General features: G+C 36.8%; 1 protein-coding gene across 1 annotated transcript in view; it reads left to right on the top strand.

Moving 5' to 3' along the window:
- The window catches only part of CSMD1 (CUB and Sushi multiple domains 1), a 1,116,699-nt gene that overhangs the window by 707,937 nt on the left and 390,406 nt on the right, over positions 1 to 18,356 (top strand). The window contains exon 7 of the mRNA XM_069851527.1: positions 15,009 to 15,086. Coding sequence (XP_069707628.1) covers positions 15,009 to 15,086 — 78 coding nt within the window. The remainder of the gene's footprint in view (positions 1 to 15,008; positions 15,087 to 18,356) is intronic.

Here is an 18,356-nt window from a genome sequence, read left to right on the forward strand (position 1 = left end):
CTTGGGAAATTAATTAGCAAAGTCATGTTAAACTCTATGTTGTACTTTAGAGGCATAAATAAGTTTTCTTAACTGTGTTAGTATGCCTTTTGCGGCTGCTGTAGGTGGGCAACATTTTTAATTATCTTCTTTCTTCCCTTGTTTTGTTTGTTTCACACTGTGTGTTTCTCCCTCGCTTTGCTACTGTAATTGCAGATTTGCCTACATCCTATCAATGCAGTTGTTGTAGTACGAGAAGTCATTTATTTTGAGAGTCTTCTATGTTGACTTGTTAGATTTGAATAACAGTGTATTACACTGTTTTTCCAGAGTTTTTGTTTAGTGTAATTATTCACATTGCAAGGGTATTTTTTCAACTATGTAGTAAATTCTGTACAAGTCTACAATAAGATAAGTTCTCAGAGAATATTTGTTTATGAAGTAGGAAGGAATAAATCTTCCTTCTATTAAAAGTAAGATTCTTTTGTCCTAAGCTACATATGTAGCAGTTGATTCTGAATAGTTCCCTTTTGGGAAAATAACTTAAACTGTCATTTTCCCGTCTGATTTTCAGTCTGTCTCAGAACTTGAGTCCCTGAATATGTCCTTCATTGGCGCTTGAGAATATATAATACTCAACACCACTAATCACTGGCCTGTATTTTCTCATTTCTAAATTTAGGTTGTTCGATAAAAGAGGAGAATCTTAATCCAAGAAAAACTATAATAATGAAATCAATGCTTGACATCTTACCTTCCCACACATTTAATATATATTTAGCCTCTCTGGAAAAAATGCTTTGATTTTTTTTCATGTATACTTTTGTCCTCTGTGCTAAAATTGTAAGATATCCTTTAATAGCTTAATATTACTCTATGACATGTGATAAGGAAAGAGTAGGAGAAAACATTCGACTGTTTCCTTGTGAATGTAGCATGTGCATCCCCTAAGAGCTAGTTGCTTAAAATAGCTATAACGTCTTTGTAAAATTCATAATCAAAGTAACTTGGATTATATATAGAGTGCAGTGCATCCTTAAGATAAAACTGTCTCAGTTCCTGCCAGTTTTATGTCCTTGAAGCTTTTCCTTATTCATTGTTTGACATTAGAAAGAATTTTTGAGTTTATTGTGAAAACTGTGGTCTCATAAAGGCAACATACATACTTAAGAAAGATTGGATGTCTTGTATGTTTTAATGGCACAAAAAAATTTATTTTTCTGAAAATTTAAAACACAGATCAAAAGCTGACTTAGAGTGATACAAAAAGAAAATGTACCTAAAAGAACTACTCTTACTTAGAGTACAGAAGAATTGAACCCTGGGATAAATCTCTTTCATCAAGGCCCCCAGTCCAAAGTTTAGGTAGAATTTTTCAGTGCCAACAGAATGAGTTGTTGGACAAAGATTCATTTTTCATGCAGATGTTTAGAATTTAGAATATCTTAATATGAAGGCATTGTTTTAAGAAGTTTTACTACTAAGCTACCACATCTGAGCATACTGTTATGAACTCTTGATTTGGGGCCATTTGCAGAAGAAACAAGCAAGACCTCATTAAAGGTCCAGTCAGATTGCTATGGGTAATACTTCTTTCTTGAGCATCTAGTAAACTCCCTGGGTTCCTAAGGAGGCTCAGGCATAGCTACTTTGTGACATCAGCACTAAGAAATTGCCAGTCTAGTAACAGATGTTCGTTCCTTGGCTTTTGTTTGGCATGGTGTTGTCCTCAATAGAATAATTAAAATTTCTCTATTTGTGATTGAAAGAAGTGCATCATCTTGGTACACATTTTTAGAATTGCATCATCTTGGTACACATTTTTACACAAGTCACTGTTTTCCCTCAAATTACCTGTAAAATAAAAGATGAAATGTAAATTACATGTGGAACTACTTCCAAAGCAAGTAACATTCCTCCAGGCCACAGAACATTTCCCCCAGCAGCTACTCTTTTTCAAGAATTGTGCTACACTTACTCAGTGCCAGGTCTTCAACAGTTCTTGTTTAAAAGCATCGTTGTCCCAAGGCTACCCAACTTCTAGGACAGCTGTTTTTCTGTCTCTTCTTATATAATAAAACTATGGTTCTGATATAATGAAACTGATGCATCTCCAATGACCTACATTTTTTTTCCAATATAAAAATACACATTTTGAAAATGTTAGAATCATAGAATTGCTAGGCTGGAAAAGACCTTTGAGATCATCAAGTCAAGCCATATCTATCCACAATGAAATCATATCCCTAAGCACTTCATCTACTCATCTTTTAAAACACCTCCAAGGATGGTGTCTCAACCACCTCCCTGGGCAATATGTTCCAGTGCCTGATAACCCTTTTGTTGAAGGAATTTTTTCCTAGTGTTTAATCTGAACCTCCCATAGCACAGCTTGAGGCCATATTGAAGAGCCTTTAGAGTTCACTGGTCTCTAAACGAGGTATTAGCAGTAACAGCAGAATGTGGACCTAAGGACTTTAAATAAGAGCCTATGCACAACTGATGGAGGTATGCAAATTATATGGAGTGATGGATATGTGCAGGTTTCAAGGAAATATACATAACCTTCATGCAATCAGAAAATCAAATGGATTCATCGTTTTATGTTTGGCATAGACTGAAAGAAAAATAGAAACTCAAATAGATTCATCATTTTATGTTTGGCATAGACTGAGAGCATTCACGTGGCCAGTTATATGTGAACAAAGTAGACATGTCAACTAGTGAGCTGTCATTATTACTACTTGTACAGTTTCTTCATTATGCAAGAGTCTTTTGAAGTTCATCTGTATAGCAGTCAAATTATTAGTGTAAGAACTGTGTTTTAGAAAGAAGAGGTGGTCGAATACTGACTTCAGAATAGGATTTTGTGATGAACATTTCGATCACCCCAGTGAGCAGCCCTATGACCATGTTAATGGAGAGGAACCATAAATCAGCCTTTGACACTCTAGTTAAGTGGCATTCAAACAAAGAACTGAGTGGATGTAATTTTATCATTTATTTTTCAGAGACAATCCCTATGTACTACTACTCAGTATGTTCTATGATAGCATATATTCATTATGCAAACTGTGTTGATACTGTTTGCCAGAAGAGTTGAGGATATCTGCAGGCATTGAAGAGTCAATGCCTGCTGAACTTGTTTTATTATGATATATCATATACTGATAGCACAAAGGAGCTAAGGAAGTCTGTCAGGGCAAGTGGCCAGCTAAGTGACATGCAGAAGGTTAATGGAAAACAAATGGCTGTGCTTCTTTTTAAACTTGCAGATCCTGTGTCAGCTTATACATGCAGAATGAGAAAGATTTGTGTAAAAAATCTATTGCGACATGAATTTATCTTGGGGCTGTATCACTTGTTCACTAGTACAGCACATGCAGAGATTTCCAGCACAGGGAGCAGGTGGAAGGTCTGATAATGACAGGCAGTACTTTGCTGGATTGATGGTATAAGGATGCCAACTGATCATGAACCTGCAGCTTTTACAGGTATCCATATAGTAGAAACATCTATGCCTGCTGTGAAGCTCTCCAGAGTTGTAATACTGATTAGTAGTGAAGATTTTGAAAGCTGTTAGTGGGAGAAACACTGAGATAGCTTATCAGACAGAATATTCTTCAGGCAGGGAATACAGAAACAGCAGAGGGTTGGATTATTCTGGTGAGTAGGTTTAAACAAGAGATCCTATGAAAAATTGCGATGCCTCTGTGAAAGGCAAGAAGTGGGTAGCTGAGAAGGAAACTTTCAAGAATCCTCCTAAGTTAAGGAGTCCAAGGCTTTGTTTAATCAAAGAATTTGTTATCACATTCCATTCATAAACTATAGTGAATGGTAAGATTGAGAATGTTTGCTTTTTTCCTATTCCTATAAATACTAAACTTTCAGAAAGAATTCATGGTACAACAGACTGTAGTGAAGCAGAAAAAAACCTACAGACACCTAACATTCTGTTTACTGGCCCCACATGACTTTGAGTAATAAGATAAAATTGTTTGATTTATAAGAAGAAGGCAGAGAGGATATTGATGCTGTCAAATGAGGAATTGTAGCTAATTTCTTCCAGACCCGAATGGTAGTAGCCCCATAACTGCATCTTTTGAGGAGAATCCAGAAAGACAGAGGCACTGGGGCAAACAGCACACTTCATTGGACACTGAAATCTGATTTAAGAAAAGGCTTTCTTTCAAAACAGGAGAACCCAGCTTCAAGAAAATTGGAGCAGTGACACTAAAGCAGACGGAAACTGATGAATTCTGCACTGTACTGAATTATATTTGATGATTCTTTTTAAGAATAATCCTGTGAAATTTATTGTAAATACTTCACTGTTCCTTACTGAACTCTGCAAAATACATAAAGCTGTGTTAATCTTAGTAGTAGATATCTCTCTTCCCCTCTTTGTCAACATAGAAAATACTGAAAATATTATTTTTTTTCTTAAACTGTAGCAAAGACAGAGAACTGTTCAAATACATTCCTTATAATAACACTGCACATAAGGCCAGACAGGAAAGGCCCTGCCTGTAAACACCAGATACTGGATAATACTCTGTTCCTCTTCACCTTCAAATTTCTATGCTTGGAAAAAATCTGCAGTGAAAGGCAGCCAAGAGCTGAACTCAGCAGAGCAGCAGCAGAAGCAGCATGAGGAAGTACCAGCAGATGATGTCAGAATATTTTAGCTTTGAGTGGCAGCCAGTATTCAAGGCCTTGTAGGTTATTTGGTTATTTCATGTAGGAAGAAAAACTGTCAATATACTCATGTATTTGAGTAGCTGGGAAAAAAATATGTTACCTCCTCCAAGACATACACGAGAACAGTTACAAAGAATATGCTGGGAACAGACTGCAAGAACCACCTTTCCTTTTACAAAATCACAGAATCATAGAATCACAGAATCATAGAATAGTTTGGATTGGAAGACACCTTAAAGATTACCTAGTTCCATCACCCCCTGCAATGGGCACGGACAACTCCCACTAGATCAAGCTGCCCAAGGCCCCATCCCAGCTGGCCCTGAACACCTCCAGGGATGGGACAAATCACATACAAGTATTCTCAAGCTCTATCTGTCTTAGATATAAAGAGGGTAAATTAGATCAAGCATAAAGCTATATTAACTGGGCTGCTCATGTGGTGTCTTATCTGGCTTTGATATGACTGACTTGTGTACTACACACACCATTTACCTGTTTGCACACATGCAGTTAAATATAGATGCAATCAATTAATTCCATATGCTAAGAAACACCACCAAGGTCATAGCCACTTATTGTTTCTCCACTAAATGACTTGTGGTTATGGGTTACTCTTATGGAATAATAAAACAAAGGTTTAAAAACAGTGTAAATAATCTAACCCCATGTCAAAGAGGAGCCAAGCATATCTGCCTGTTGTTTTCAGACCTTAATTTAACAAGTTCTTTAAAACTTTTAATGCCTAAGATACCACAGCTTCTCTTGGTAATTTGTTCCAGGGCCTTATCACTCTTACTGCTAAAAAGCTTTTTTTTTATGTAACTAAAATCTCCCTTACTACAGACAAAGACTGTAACTTCTTGTCCCAGTCCTAGTGGAACTGCAGAAGGTATCTTTCCTCTTTGCACTTCCCTCTTCATGTTCAAAACGTATCATAACTCCTCAGACACCTTTCTAGACTGAACTATTTCTCAGTTATTCCCTACAAATGAACAATTAGCTGTGCTTCATACCTTCTTCGCTTTCAGCCCACTTTTCAGTATTTTCTTTCTTACTAATTTCTATCCTGTCTCCCCTGAGCCAAATTCACAACTAGAGAATAAGACTCAATATTCTTGGTGCCAAACACCACCTGCTGCCTCGCACTTATACAACTTTTGGCTCACTCATGATTTGTCAGGAAATACTAAAAAAAGACAACTTTTACTTGAACTTTGCAGCCACCCTAAAATAAATGACTAATAGATATGGACTTTTCACACTGTAATACAGATAATTTGAAATTCATCTTCAGTAACAAAATACAAAACATTGAATATCAGATAGAAGAAAAACAAAACAAAACCTAATTAAAAAAGGAAAAAAATCATAGTGGGAGAAACTAAAGATGACTGCCTCCTACCTTAATGTTGTCTGTGTATTTACTAGTTAATTATGAATTCATTACTATTAGAGAAGGAAAATAAGGTCTTCAAGGAAGTCAACAACCAAAGTGAGATTTTTCTTCTGCAGAAAAATTTCTTTGGATAATTTGAGCTTTTGTTTGTTTGTTTTTCCAGTTAGTTTTGTATTTGAGTGGTAACTTTGTGGGTGCATATGATGTACATGTAACTGTTTATTAAAATTTTGTTTATTTATTTATTAGTTTAAAATTGTTTTTTAATCTTTATTTGATATTTTCTTTGAGTTAGCACAAGCTTGCAGGCTTGTACGGTGATGGAAGAAAAAAGAAACATATGAGAAAATTTCCCTTTATAGTCCCAGCTGGCAACATTCTCTGAGAAAACTGAAAATCTCCAGTACCTTAACGGACACAGAGCTGCCAACACTGCCTCTCTCAGTGTATCTTCAAATGTAATTTCAAATAAGATTTAATTGCTCCATACAGTACAAGAACATAATAACCCACATTGAGAAGCACTTCATAAGATATTAAAAGAATTCACAGAAAATTGGTTTTCTATCCTTGGAATTAAACTTGAAGAACTTCTCTGTGTTAAAAGGAATTTTTGTTAGCTTGCAAGTTCATCTTGTTTATAATCAGTGGTTTATTCAAAAGCACCTTCCAGTGTCAGGGAAAAATTTAAAAAACATTGAATTTTCTTGAGAATTATGACAGTGCTTTCTGTAGACTTCTGGTAGGTTGTTGCTGTTTTCAATGTGCATGTAGGGTTTGGGTTTTCTTGAAAATGAAAATCTGTCTTATCTTATCCTCTTGAAATTGAGCAGAAAACCCACATGAAATATTTTTGCTCCAAAATGGAAGAATTAAATTGCAAGAGTCATCAGAGATTAAGGTTTAGGTTACCAAGTTTATTTTGTTATATTGATTCTGCCATTGTTAAATTATGTTTATATATTAGTTATTGGTTAATGTAAATTGTTCACTTAGCTCTTCCAGAACTTGTTATACACACAAAACTTGATCTTCTCTTACTCTGCATTTGAAACATTTTTTGCACCATTGAAATACATGCATTTAAAAGCTATGCATGTTCAGGGAGTATTTGATAGGCTAAGAGCTTCATGCTTTTATTTAGTCATATGTAGTTTTTAAAACCACTCTTTAAAATTACACTGAAAAAGCAAACCTTCAGATTTCATTTTCTTAAGCAATTTGGAGTATACATGAGATAGCAAAGGCAGTTTTCAATGAAATCTCCTGGGAAACAAACCTGAGGAAAACAAAAATAATTCTAAAACATTCATTGCTGTATGAATTGTAGGAAATCATCCTTGCTGTAATGAACTACTCTTTATAATATGCTTTTACAATAGTAGCAGCAGTAGAGCAATTCTTTTGTGAGTTACTCCCTCTTATGAATGTAAGCAGAATAAAATGGAGAAAATTTTTCTTTTGAACTATGGAAAGGTAGGAATGTAGAGAAAGCCTAGCATATTGAAGTGCCTCATGGTTCTAGAAAATAAAGCTAACACTACCAATGCCTTCACTTTCAAAAATAATAAATGCAAGATTATTTTAGCATTTTTAAGGTGCACTTAAGGTGCATTACTTATAAAACTTCATGCTAGAAATATAGAATTGTAATGAACATTTTTAAATTTCCATTTCTCTGATATAAAGAAGAAAAAAAAATCATAGAATCATAGAATAACCAGGTTGGAAGAGACCCACCGGATCATCGAGTCCAACCATTCCTATCAAACACTAAACCATGTCCCTTAGCACCTCGTCCACCCGTGCCTTAAACACCTCCAGGGAAGGTGAATCAACCCCCTGCCTGGGCAGCCTGTTCCAGTGCCCAGTGACCCTTTCTGTGAATTTTTTTTCCCTAATGTCCAGCCTAAATCTCCCCTGGTGGAGCTTGAGGCCATTCCCTCTTGTCCTGTCCCCTGTCACTTAGGAGAAGAGGCCAGCACCCTCCTCTCTACAACCTCCTTTCAGGTAGTTGTAGAGAGCAAAGAGGTCTCCCCTCAGCCTCCTCTTCTCCAGGCTAAACACCCCCAGCTCTCTCAGCCGTTCCTCATAAGGCCTGTTCTCCAGCCCCCTCACCAGCTTTGTTGCTCTTCTCTGGACTCGCTCCAGAGCCTCAACATCCTTCTTGTGGTGAGGGGCCCAGAACTCAACACAGGATTTGAGGAGCGGTCTCACCAGTGCCGAGTACAGAGGGAGAAGAACCTCCCTGGACCTGCTGGTCACGCCGTTTCTGATCCAAGCCAAGATGCCATTGGCCTTCTTGGCCACCTGGGCCACTGCTGGCTCATATTCAGTCGGCTGTCAACCAACACCCCCAGGTCCTTCTCCTCCAGGCAGCTTTCTAGACAGACTTCTCCCAGTCTGTAGCACTGCATAGGGTTGTTGTGCCCCAAGTGCAGGACCCAGCATTTGGCCTTGTTAAACCTCATGCCATTGGACTCTGCCCAGCGGTCCAGCCTGTTCAGATCCCTTTGCAGAGCCTCCCGACCCTCCAGCAGATCGACACTTCCACCCAGCTTAGTGTCGTCCGCAAACTTGCTAAGGGTGCATTCGATGCCTTCATCCAGGTCATTGATGAAGACATTGAACAGGGCTGGACCCAGCACTGAGCCCTGGGGAACCCCACTTGTCACTGGCCTCCAGCTGGATTTCACACCATTTCCCACCACTCTCTGGGCCCGGCCAGCCAAACAGTTTTCCACCCAGGAGTATGTGCTCCTGTCCAGGCCATATTTGGGTATGATTCAGCCTTAATACACTGAATAATAGATTTTTATGTCAGAAGTCACAGTTCGTTTTGAACATGAGCAATGTCCCTATAAATCTTCTCCCTAGTGACAAAAATTCATTGAATTTTTGAAGCTCACTGTGGTAAAGGACTTACTGAAACAGTACGTAGGAAAAAAAAAGTAATTTTCTCCTCTTTTAGCAGTATTTCTGATCTGCCATTATATAGATGATTTAAAAAAAGCAAAAAGAGAATCTCATTAAGGCAATTCTTAAAAATCAATTAAATTTAAAAGACCAAATATTCTATGAGTATTGTTTGAGCTCGGAAAAGATTATAATGATTACAATATGCTATATAGTAATTTGTTTTTTTTTAAAAAAATCACCAAACATGATACAACAGATGAGTTTAGTCAGCAATAATATTTCATAGTAAATTTGGACTAGGCAGATAAGCATTATGTAGACAAGATCTATTCCACCAGATACACACAGGTAAAACTGAAATCAGAATCTGACACCCACAACCAAATAGTGTCAGTGACGTGCAAATAAAAAACTGTGTTAGAAATATTAGAACAAAACTATAATTTTACTGAATTATATGTAAAACCTTACATTACTCCTGTTCTAATTAAGTAATTTAACAAAGCTAATATGAAATTAATATTTATTTGAATTTAATTTGAATATAAAACAATGAGTGTCATATAAACTTGATGTTTCAAGGAAGATCTAAAGAATCAGAACAGGAATACCCAGTCTGCATGGAACTGGGGATTGTGACTACTCAGGCTGGTAGCTTGCAGAAGCATGAAGTTATGCTAAGAGGTTAGCAAGACATATAATGCGTCTTGCTGTGTAAAGGTAGCATGAAAGTTTAGACCCAAGGGTTTCCAGCCTCATGACTGAGGACATTTTCAAACTAGGAGTAGAAGTCATGTTCTGGAGGAGGTTCTGAAGCTTCTTTCCAGGGAAATACTTAGTATTGAGTAGTATATATTGTCTGTACTCATCAAGGGCACAAACAGCTGTCTTGTCTTCAAGAGATGGGCTTCTGAAAGGTCGTCTTCCAAGTACAGTAGAGGTATATTTACTATGATTATAACAGTGTCTAAAGGTAACATAGGACATGTCATAGTCTGGTAAAGTAATGTGGGGAAGGACGGGAGTCTTTCCTTTGTAACACAGAAATGAGATTTACCTACTGTATGAATTTTGGTCTTTTTCTTCAAAGATAGACTTAAAGAAGTTAAGAATAGTCATGAATATTTATAAAGGGATCTTTGTCTCATAGAGATAGTTTTCATAGAGTTGCCTTAATGATAAAGGGACTTGTCTTTCAAAGGCACATATATCTTAAAGCATCTAGAGCACAAGTCTTAAAAGGAATGGCTAGGTCAACTGGGGCTGTTTAGCCTGCAGAAAAGGAGGTTTAGGAGAGACCTTATCACTCTCTACAACTATCTGAGTGGGGGTTGTAGTGAGGGGAGTGTTGGTCTCTTATCCCAGGTGACAGGCAATAGGAAAAGAGGAAATCGCCTCAAGTTGGGCTAGGGAAGGTTAGACTGGATATTAGGAAAAATTTCTTCACTGAACGGTTGTCAAGCATTAGAACAGGCTGCCCAGGGAGGTGGTTGAGTCACCATCCTTGGAGTTATTTAAGAGACATATAGATGCAGTGCTTAGGGGCATGTTTTAGTGGTGAACTTGGCAATGTTACGATCAGTGTCGGTGACCTAAAAGATCATTTCCAACCTAAACAGTTTGAGGATTCTATGACCTTACCTCATACCTGTCTTCAGCCTTAGAGTGATTTGCAGACTTCTTGCATCCACATTTGCCACAAATTCTTTTCACAAAGAATTTTCCATGTCTACTACTTCTTGTATGAGAAAAACACAGTCTTTATTAATTTGAAACTTTTCCTATGTTAAATTCATTTGCTGGCCCTTGTATTTTCATTACCTAGTAAATGGATCATGAAAGATCTTTTTAAAGTTCTCGACACTGCAGTCTGTACATAATAATTTTTACTAAAATTTCTCTGAGCTTAGTTTTTTGTGAAAAATTTGGTTAAACTTCTTGAGTTGTATGACTGATCTTCAGGGTAACTCTCAATGGATTGAGAGAAGCCCTGAAAAGGAGGACTTTGGGGTGTTGGTAGATAAGAAGCTCAACATAAGCTGGCAATTTGTGCTTGCATCACAGAAAGCCACAGCTCTCAAATGTGTCAAACCTCTTTTATTCATTTACAGATATCAATTGTTATTATTTTAAAGTGATTAAATAACATTTTTTAAATATTTCATAGTAATTACTTGGAAGTATTTTTTCACAAATAGCAAATCTGAATGCAATACATATCTGTACTATATATATACATCTATAAACAGTTTATCTGAAGGTAATAGTTTTCTAATAGCCTCAAAATACATAGGAAATGTCTTTCTAATGTTTTATTGTTATTTTATTTTATTACATTCCTGATTGTTACCAGCTGTTGAAAATTTACTCATTGGTTCATCCTGAGCAATTGCCTTTAGGTGGCCTTGCTGGAGTAAGCAGGTTGGACAAGAGATCCCTTAGTAACTCAGCTGTTCTGTGATTCTGATCCTTTCTTGAAACTATATTTCTGCTAAATTGCATAATCTTTTCTGCAAGGTAATTGTACTTGGGGTAAAATGTATTTTTCTTCAAATAAGTTCAAGTATATTAGAAACTAAGAGTTTCACAAAAATCAGAATAGGTTTGAATAGAAGCTTACCACTCAGAAATTTCACTTTAGCTTTCATGATCCCTTCAAATAATGCCAGATATATATTTTCTTTTATGGCTGACTCTAATTTAGCTATAGTAAAAAGTTACTGAATACCACCAGTACTGGCCAATAGGCTGATAAGATTGTCTTGGATTTCCAGTGCTTAGCTCTGCCCTCCTCCTTGAATAAGTATCTCATCTCCAAAAGAGTCTTGAAGTTATGATTAACAGAAAAGATGAAGTAAGTTAATTCAGTTAGCTTAACTGAATGTTTAAGTGAAGACAGCAGAAAGCTATGCAGATTTAAAAAGTAATCACTTAAAAGGTGGAAAGTGCTGTTCATATCTGACATTATTAACATAAACCCATTCCTCTTTTTGTGCTATTAAATGGCAAATCATCTTTGAAATTGAGAAAACCTTGTTAATGAAAGAGCAATCAGGAAGTAGAAAAGAAGTATCTCAGAAAAGTTATTCAAATGGGATTTAAATGGTTACAAAACCTTCAATTTAGTGTATTTCTTTTATATTAGAGATTTAACTGATTCACTCAAACCAAACTGTTCAATGATCTCTATTTCTTTTTCAGAGGTTGAACAGTTTGTATTTTTAAGATATACTTGCTTAATTCTATTAAAAAAAAAAAAAGAAGAAAATGCCATGCAGTTCTCATGCCAAAACTTAAACACAGAAGTGTAATAGAGACAGAATTTTGGTATTTACGTCCCAAATTACCCCATTTAACATCATGGATCCCTATGTCTCACAAATATTTGCGTTTGGCTATTAAGGTTTTCCAGACATAAAAGCTCGAGTCACCTAATGTTACTGTCTGAATTCTAGGATCTAGTTTTAGCAAGTGGTATAAGTTCCTGTTATATTTTATTGAAAGGAAAAGGCATCTCCAGAAGATGATTCATTGTGCCTATCTTAGAAGGGGATGAATTGCCCCCTTGAGGTAGCAATTTCTCTTCATAAAACATACATTTTAGATGACTGATCTTAAGTATTGTGAATCCCCTATCTAATGTTCTTTCAAAGAGATACAGAATGCCTCTTTCTTGACATGCGAAAAATCTCCAAGGGTGGAAACTGTAGGACCTGGTCAATGCTTGACTGTCCTAATACTGAAAAAAATTGTCATATATCAAATCAGAACCTCTCTTCTTTCAATTTATATCCACTGTATTTCAAAATGAAGCTGATGGATGTAAATTTTCCCCAATCCTGAGAAGCCTGCTTCAAGAATGTTTAACGAATACTTTCAAGAGTGAAGACCCCGCAAGGAATTTGAGTGAGTGGTTAATGCCAACTTAACCCTTAAATAGGTTCACAGGACAAAGAGGAAAGTATAGTTCTTTTCTTTGTCCACTCTATAATAGCCTCATGGTTTTGCCACTAATCCATGAATGTAAGCATTGTGGGTTTTGAATCCTCCAAGAACTTTGAACGTGTTTCACATAACACAGGTATTAATCAATTATGAAATTCATGCTGGTGAAGGGAGCACAACTCCAGACAATATCCCAACACAACAAGAGTTGTGTTGCTCATTTTCCATTAAATGTGGAGTAATGATACAGACTGGTTATGCAGCTGAAGAAGAAAGAACATTAAGGTGGCACTTGATGGAAATTTTAGCACCTAAGTCTAGAAAGCAGTCCTAAGAAAACCATACCTATGATGTTTACCCTTCCAGAGGACCTTGGGGATATTCGTCTTATTGCAAACATTGATGTCTGAATAATATCTTTCTGTCTTAGAAGAAAACAGCACAATGCTATCAAATCCATTTCATCCCATGTAGCTACAATTGTGTTTCAATCATCATTGATGATTTGAACACCTGTTTTCCAGGTTTAGCCATAAATGTCTGCACTTGCAATGTACATAGAACAAAAAGCATTTTCTGTGGTGCCTGCTTTACTCTGAGGCTACAAGAGCAGAACAAGTCCAATATAGAAACAAATACTATGAAATCACTACTTTTAATGTGATCTTTAAGGACAAGTTAAATTGTTCTTCAGTTCTACTTCACTTCTTAGAAATATTTGCATACAGATCAGTGTATAGTGTAGTAATAAACACTTATCCCATACATTGACAGAAACTGTAACTGTTAATCTGTGGCATTTATGAATAGAATAGAATAGAATAGAATAGAATAGAATAGAATAGAATAGAATAGAATAGAATAGAATCGAATCACCAGGTTGGAAAAGATCCACCGGGTCATCAAGTCCAACCATTCCTATCAAACACTAAACCATGTCCCTCAGCACCTCATCCACCTGTCCCTTGTAACCTCCAGGGAAGGTGACTCAATCACCTCCCTGGGCAGCCTCTGCTAGTGCCCAATGAGCCTTTCCGTGAAAAATTTTTTCCTAATGTCCAGCCTAAACCTTCCCTGGTGGAGCTTGAGGCCATTCCCTTTATATAGTATAAGGAAAAATAATCACTGCCATTTTTTTTAATTGAGTTTATTTTTTTATCTCTGTTTTAGTCTAGAATAAGTGGCTGCATTTCAAAATTGTTAACCACTGCAAGCTCTAGAAAACTACTTAATATCAATCACTGAGTAGATGTGTGGTGTTTGGCTGCCTGCTGGATTAAACCATGACAGTTTCTTAATGTATAACTGCACTAGTTTCTTCTCATGTCTTTACTTACTTTGCTCCAGATCCCTCCTATGGTGTTCTTAGTAGGGATAGGCTGGGAATTTGTCAGCCGTGCAGCTGGCTAAGCAGAGAAAACAGATATTAAACCTCTGCTGCACCTGTTCTTTCTCACAAAACTTTGTCCCTTTGAGAGCTCTTACTCTATCTCTGTTTCTAATTCAGTTGAAATTGCCCTGTAGATACAAAAAGTGTTAGGTGAACCAAAGAATGTAACATACTGTGATCCTATAATCTTAATCTCCTTACAAAACTGAATTAAAAACCTGTCTACTACTGGTAAGTGGTTCAAATGAAAGATATGTATATTAAGCTTAACGCTTGTAGTCCTCATATATTTATATTAATGTACTGTACATTTTATGTATTAAATATGTTATAAAAACCTTTAAGATTTTTGCCACGTGCTTGGTCAAACATTGGAAACCTATAGATGTGATTAGGATTGTTTTTTTTCTTTTCTTTGATCCTAAGGAAACTTGAATTCCAAATATTGCAAATCCTGATAATTTCTGTTTAAAAATTACAACTACTGAAACATGATGAATGTCTGTATTTTTGTAAAAATGTATTTGGATCATCACAAAAACTGCAGTTGTTGCAATCTGTTTGTTGGATTCCTGTGCAGCTTTGTATTATTGTAATGCATGATTTGGCTGTTATATGCCCTTTCTACAAGGTTTAATAATAAATTATCTTCTTTTTGTTTCCTTGTTTTCTCAGTGAAAAAAGCAATTGAACTGAAATCAAGAGGAGTCAAGATGTTGCCCAGCAAAGACAGTAACCACAAAAATTCTGTCTGTAAGTTGTTTATACTGTTCTCTTTAGTGACTGCGTATATCTTTTCAAGGTCTATTAAATATACAAATCAGAGAGAGGTGTCAGGAAACTATAGTCATGAAATGGATATTATGCTTTCAATTGTCACTGAATTAGAACTCCTCTGGTAATATTGAGGGTGTAGAAAGCAGAATATGGTGTTGTAATATCTGAAAAATATTGATTTGAAGAAAAAAAACCACCTTAAATTATATATATCTGTTTAGAATACAGAGATGTAGGGCAAGTTGTCAAATCCAGGCAGAGCAGTGCCCTGTAGACTTTATCAACTTAGTGCTGCGGACAGGGAAATTATTTTAACATTTTCTGGATCTAAGTTTGCACTTCCCAATCTTTCTTGCCCCTCCTCCTGCAGTTAATATCACAGATCTGACTCTTCTGGGTTCTTGCCAGGCTGTGTCTTGGTGGCTGTCTTTTTCCAGTCCTGTGACGTAGCACAGCAGGGGTTAAGAACTGCTGTAATTCCTAGCTTCTCAAAAAAGCAAAGATCAGAGCATCAGCTTTCCTTCGATGCATGTTTAGTGCACTTTGAAATGAGATCTGTTGAGGCCCTCTACACTTTTCCCCCGCATATATTATAAGGGTAAAATCAAGATGTTATTGATGAGACTATAAGGCTGTTGTTTTTTGATTATTTCTTTGCCCGAACAAAGCAGCCTGAGAACTCTTACTCCATTCATCAGGCCAGTCTCAAAACAAGAAAAACAGAAGATGATTTTATATTTTGGAAAACAGAGCATATCTTAGCCCTCTCAAAAAGCCAGAGGGTAAGCCAGCGTTCACCCCCAAATCATTAAAAGTGCTTGTATAGTGATTAAGATGTATTTGAATTAACTAATTCTTTGTCTAATGAACTCAGTGGAGTAAAACACAGGTTCTGTTTGCCTCCTTGTGTGCTATTCTGCTGGTACAGAGAGATCGAGTTTCTTGAAGGTTAATATCTAGGGGATATGATTTGGTTTCTGTGTTCCTACAGTGCACTGTCTAGTGCAAAGTATGTTTTTGTACACTCACTGGGACAAGAGGCATGACAACTTTCTGCTTTAAATGTTGCACATTGATTGTGTGACACTCAAAAGGAACTTTTAATGCAAGGTGTAGAAGAAAGAGTCGATCCATCTCTTTGGTGTTTGTATCTGAATGGGGGATTATTCCATTATTTATAACTTACTTCTGGGAGCTGTGTGATCCCTGCTTGCACTTTCAGAGGACACACTGTCAGACACCACAGTTAATTACAGAAAGTAGAAGTAAGACAGGCTATGGAAGAAATTATAAAGCATCCTACTGTTTTCTTCAAACGTAATATCTTGTCTCTTTTTTCTTTGTGTTTTGACTTGTGAAGCTTTATTAACATGTATGACTTTTCAACATAAATCTCAGAAGCGCATTATTATTTTATTACCATTAGTTTTACATATATGAAGCTTATAAAAATGATAATATAAAAATACAAGCAGTTGGATTCAAATGTATCTCTTTGTAAAGTAAACCTTTAGTTTTTAACCATATTTCTTGCTAGTAATTAAAAAAATAATAGGAAATTAAACTTCAGGGGACTGATAAGAATGGCTGTCATAACTTGATGTTGATTAGAAAATCTCTGGAAAGACTTACACCTGTCCTCATTTTTGAATGTTATATCTTTTAAAAAATATGTCTTTATAAACAAGGAGGCTTATTTTTGCATTTTGGTTTATGAGGGTAGATGGAATATGAATACCGGCGCAGCAAACACTGTGAGAGTGAGTCCTGTGAACCCCAAGATCTGCAGGTTTCCCACAGCTCTTCCTCCCAATCAAAACCTGAGAGCAGCTGCAGAAAAGCATTTCATAGTGGCACAACTCTGTAAGATTTCGGCAGAAAATGTTACTAATGCGCCGATAATTCCTTGTGGAATGCAGAACAGTATTTCAGTTGTGTGCAGTTGAATTTCACTCCTCTTCTCATGAACCTGCCTAAATTCCTGAATGCCATGGGGAAAAAATAATTATATATTATGTCACTCCCCAGGGAAAGAAGAAGTATTTGCTCATCAGTACCTTTAGCAGTCGTTCACATGCAGTTGAATTGTGATTGATTTATGCAAGGAAATGGGAAAAAGGTGGGAAATGTAATTAAACTGAAATATAGTCCTGGTTCATCCAAAGTGTGAGCTGGCCAACAGAGGGCTTAAGCAGCCCACCTGGCAAGGTTTTGGTACAGTAAACTAGGAGAAGGTAAATGAACAGGCAGCTCTGATGGTTACTTTTCCACAGTTGGTCCTCATTAGTGCTTAAGCTGCCACAACACTGGCCAAATCCAATGCTAAGCATATTTCACCTTAGTCATCTCTAAGCCGATCTCACAGAGGAGCAAGAAGAGCTTATGAATCTCCTTAGGGGAAGCAAATCCAATTATAACTGGTTTGGTGTCCAGCTGTTAAGTTGCAGGCTTGGTCTACTCACTTTTTTTCACTTACAGGCAATATTCTTGCCCAGCAGATCTGGCAGAGGGTGATTATTGCCTCCCAATGCCTGGGCAATAACTCCACAGCAGAGAGATTGTAGAGGGAGGATCCTGTACATCCAAGAGGAGGAGAGCCCTAATGAAGTGGCCCACGAAGACAGATCATCATTAGGGAGCTGCAGTCCTTATATAATAAAAGGCTCTATTTCTAGGCAAGTAGGAGACCCCTGTTTATCTTTTCAAGCTTAGCCTCTGGTACATTCCAGGCAGTTACTACTGGACATTCCATGTGCAAAGGATGAACGAGAACAGATCTTGATTTCTTCAGGACAACAGTTTACAGGATACAGATTTCAGTGAGGTGAGAACCCTCATATACCTTGAAAAAAAGAGGTGCTCGTAAAGTTTATGTGGTCCATGCAAATCAGTGAGTGCAATAATTCTAGAATGGGATAGCAACAATGAGAATAAAGTGTCTGGGAGAGCTGATTTTCTGAGTTTTTGCTTCTCAAAATGCAGTATGGATAGTGGCTTGAGTCACACAACATAGCAAACAGCAGGGAATGTCCAGATTCTGGAATTGCAATGAAGATTAACAGAACAAATTAGATTCTTTGAAAAAATGTCGTATGTATTGTACCATGTGAACAGTCCATAGTAGTTACTGAATATTGAGCAACTTCAGCCTTACAAAGTGCTTAGTCTGTGAACCACCATTTTTTAAACTGAGAGATCTGTAGGTGTTCTCTGAGTAAAAATCTTTTAAACTTCACTAAAACAGTT

Source organism: Phaenicophaeus curvirostris, chromosome 2 (assembly GCF_032191515.1).
Source record: "Phaenicophaeus curvirostris isolate KB17595 chromosome 2, BPBGC_Pcur_1.0, whole genome shotgun sequence".
Lineage (NCBI taxonomy): Eukaryota > Metazoa > Chordata > Aves > Cuculiformes > Cuculidae > Phaenicophaeus > Phaenicophaeus curvirostris.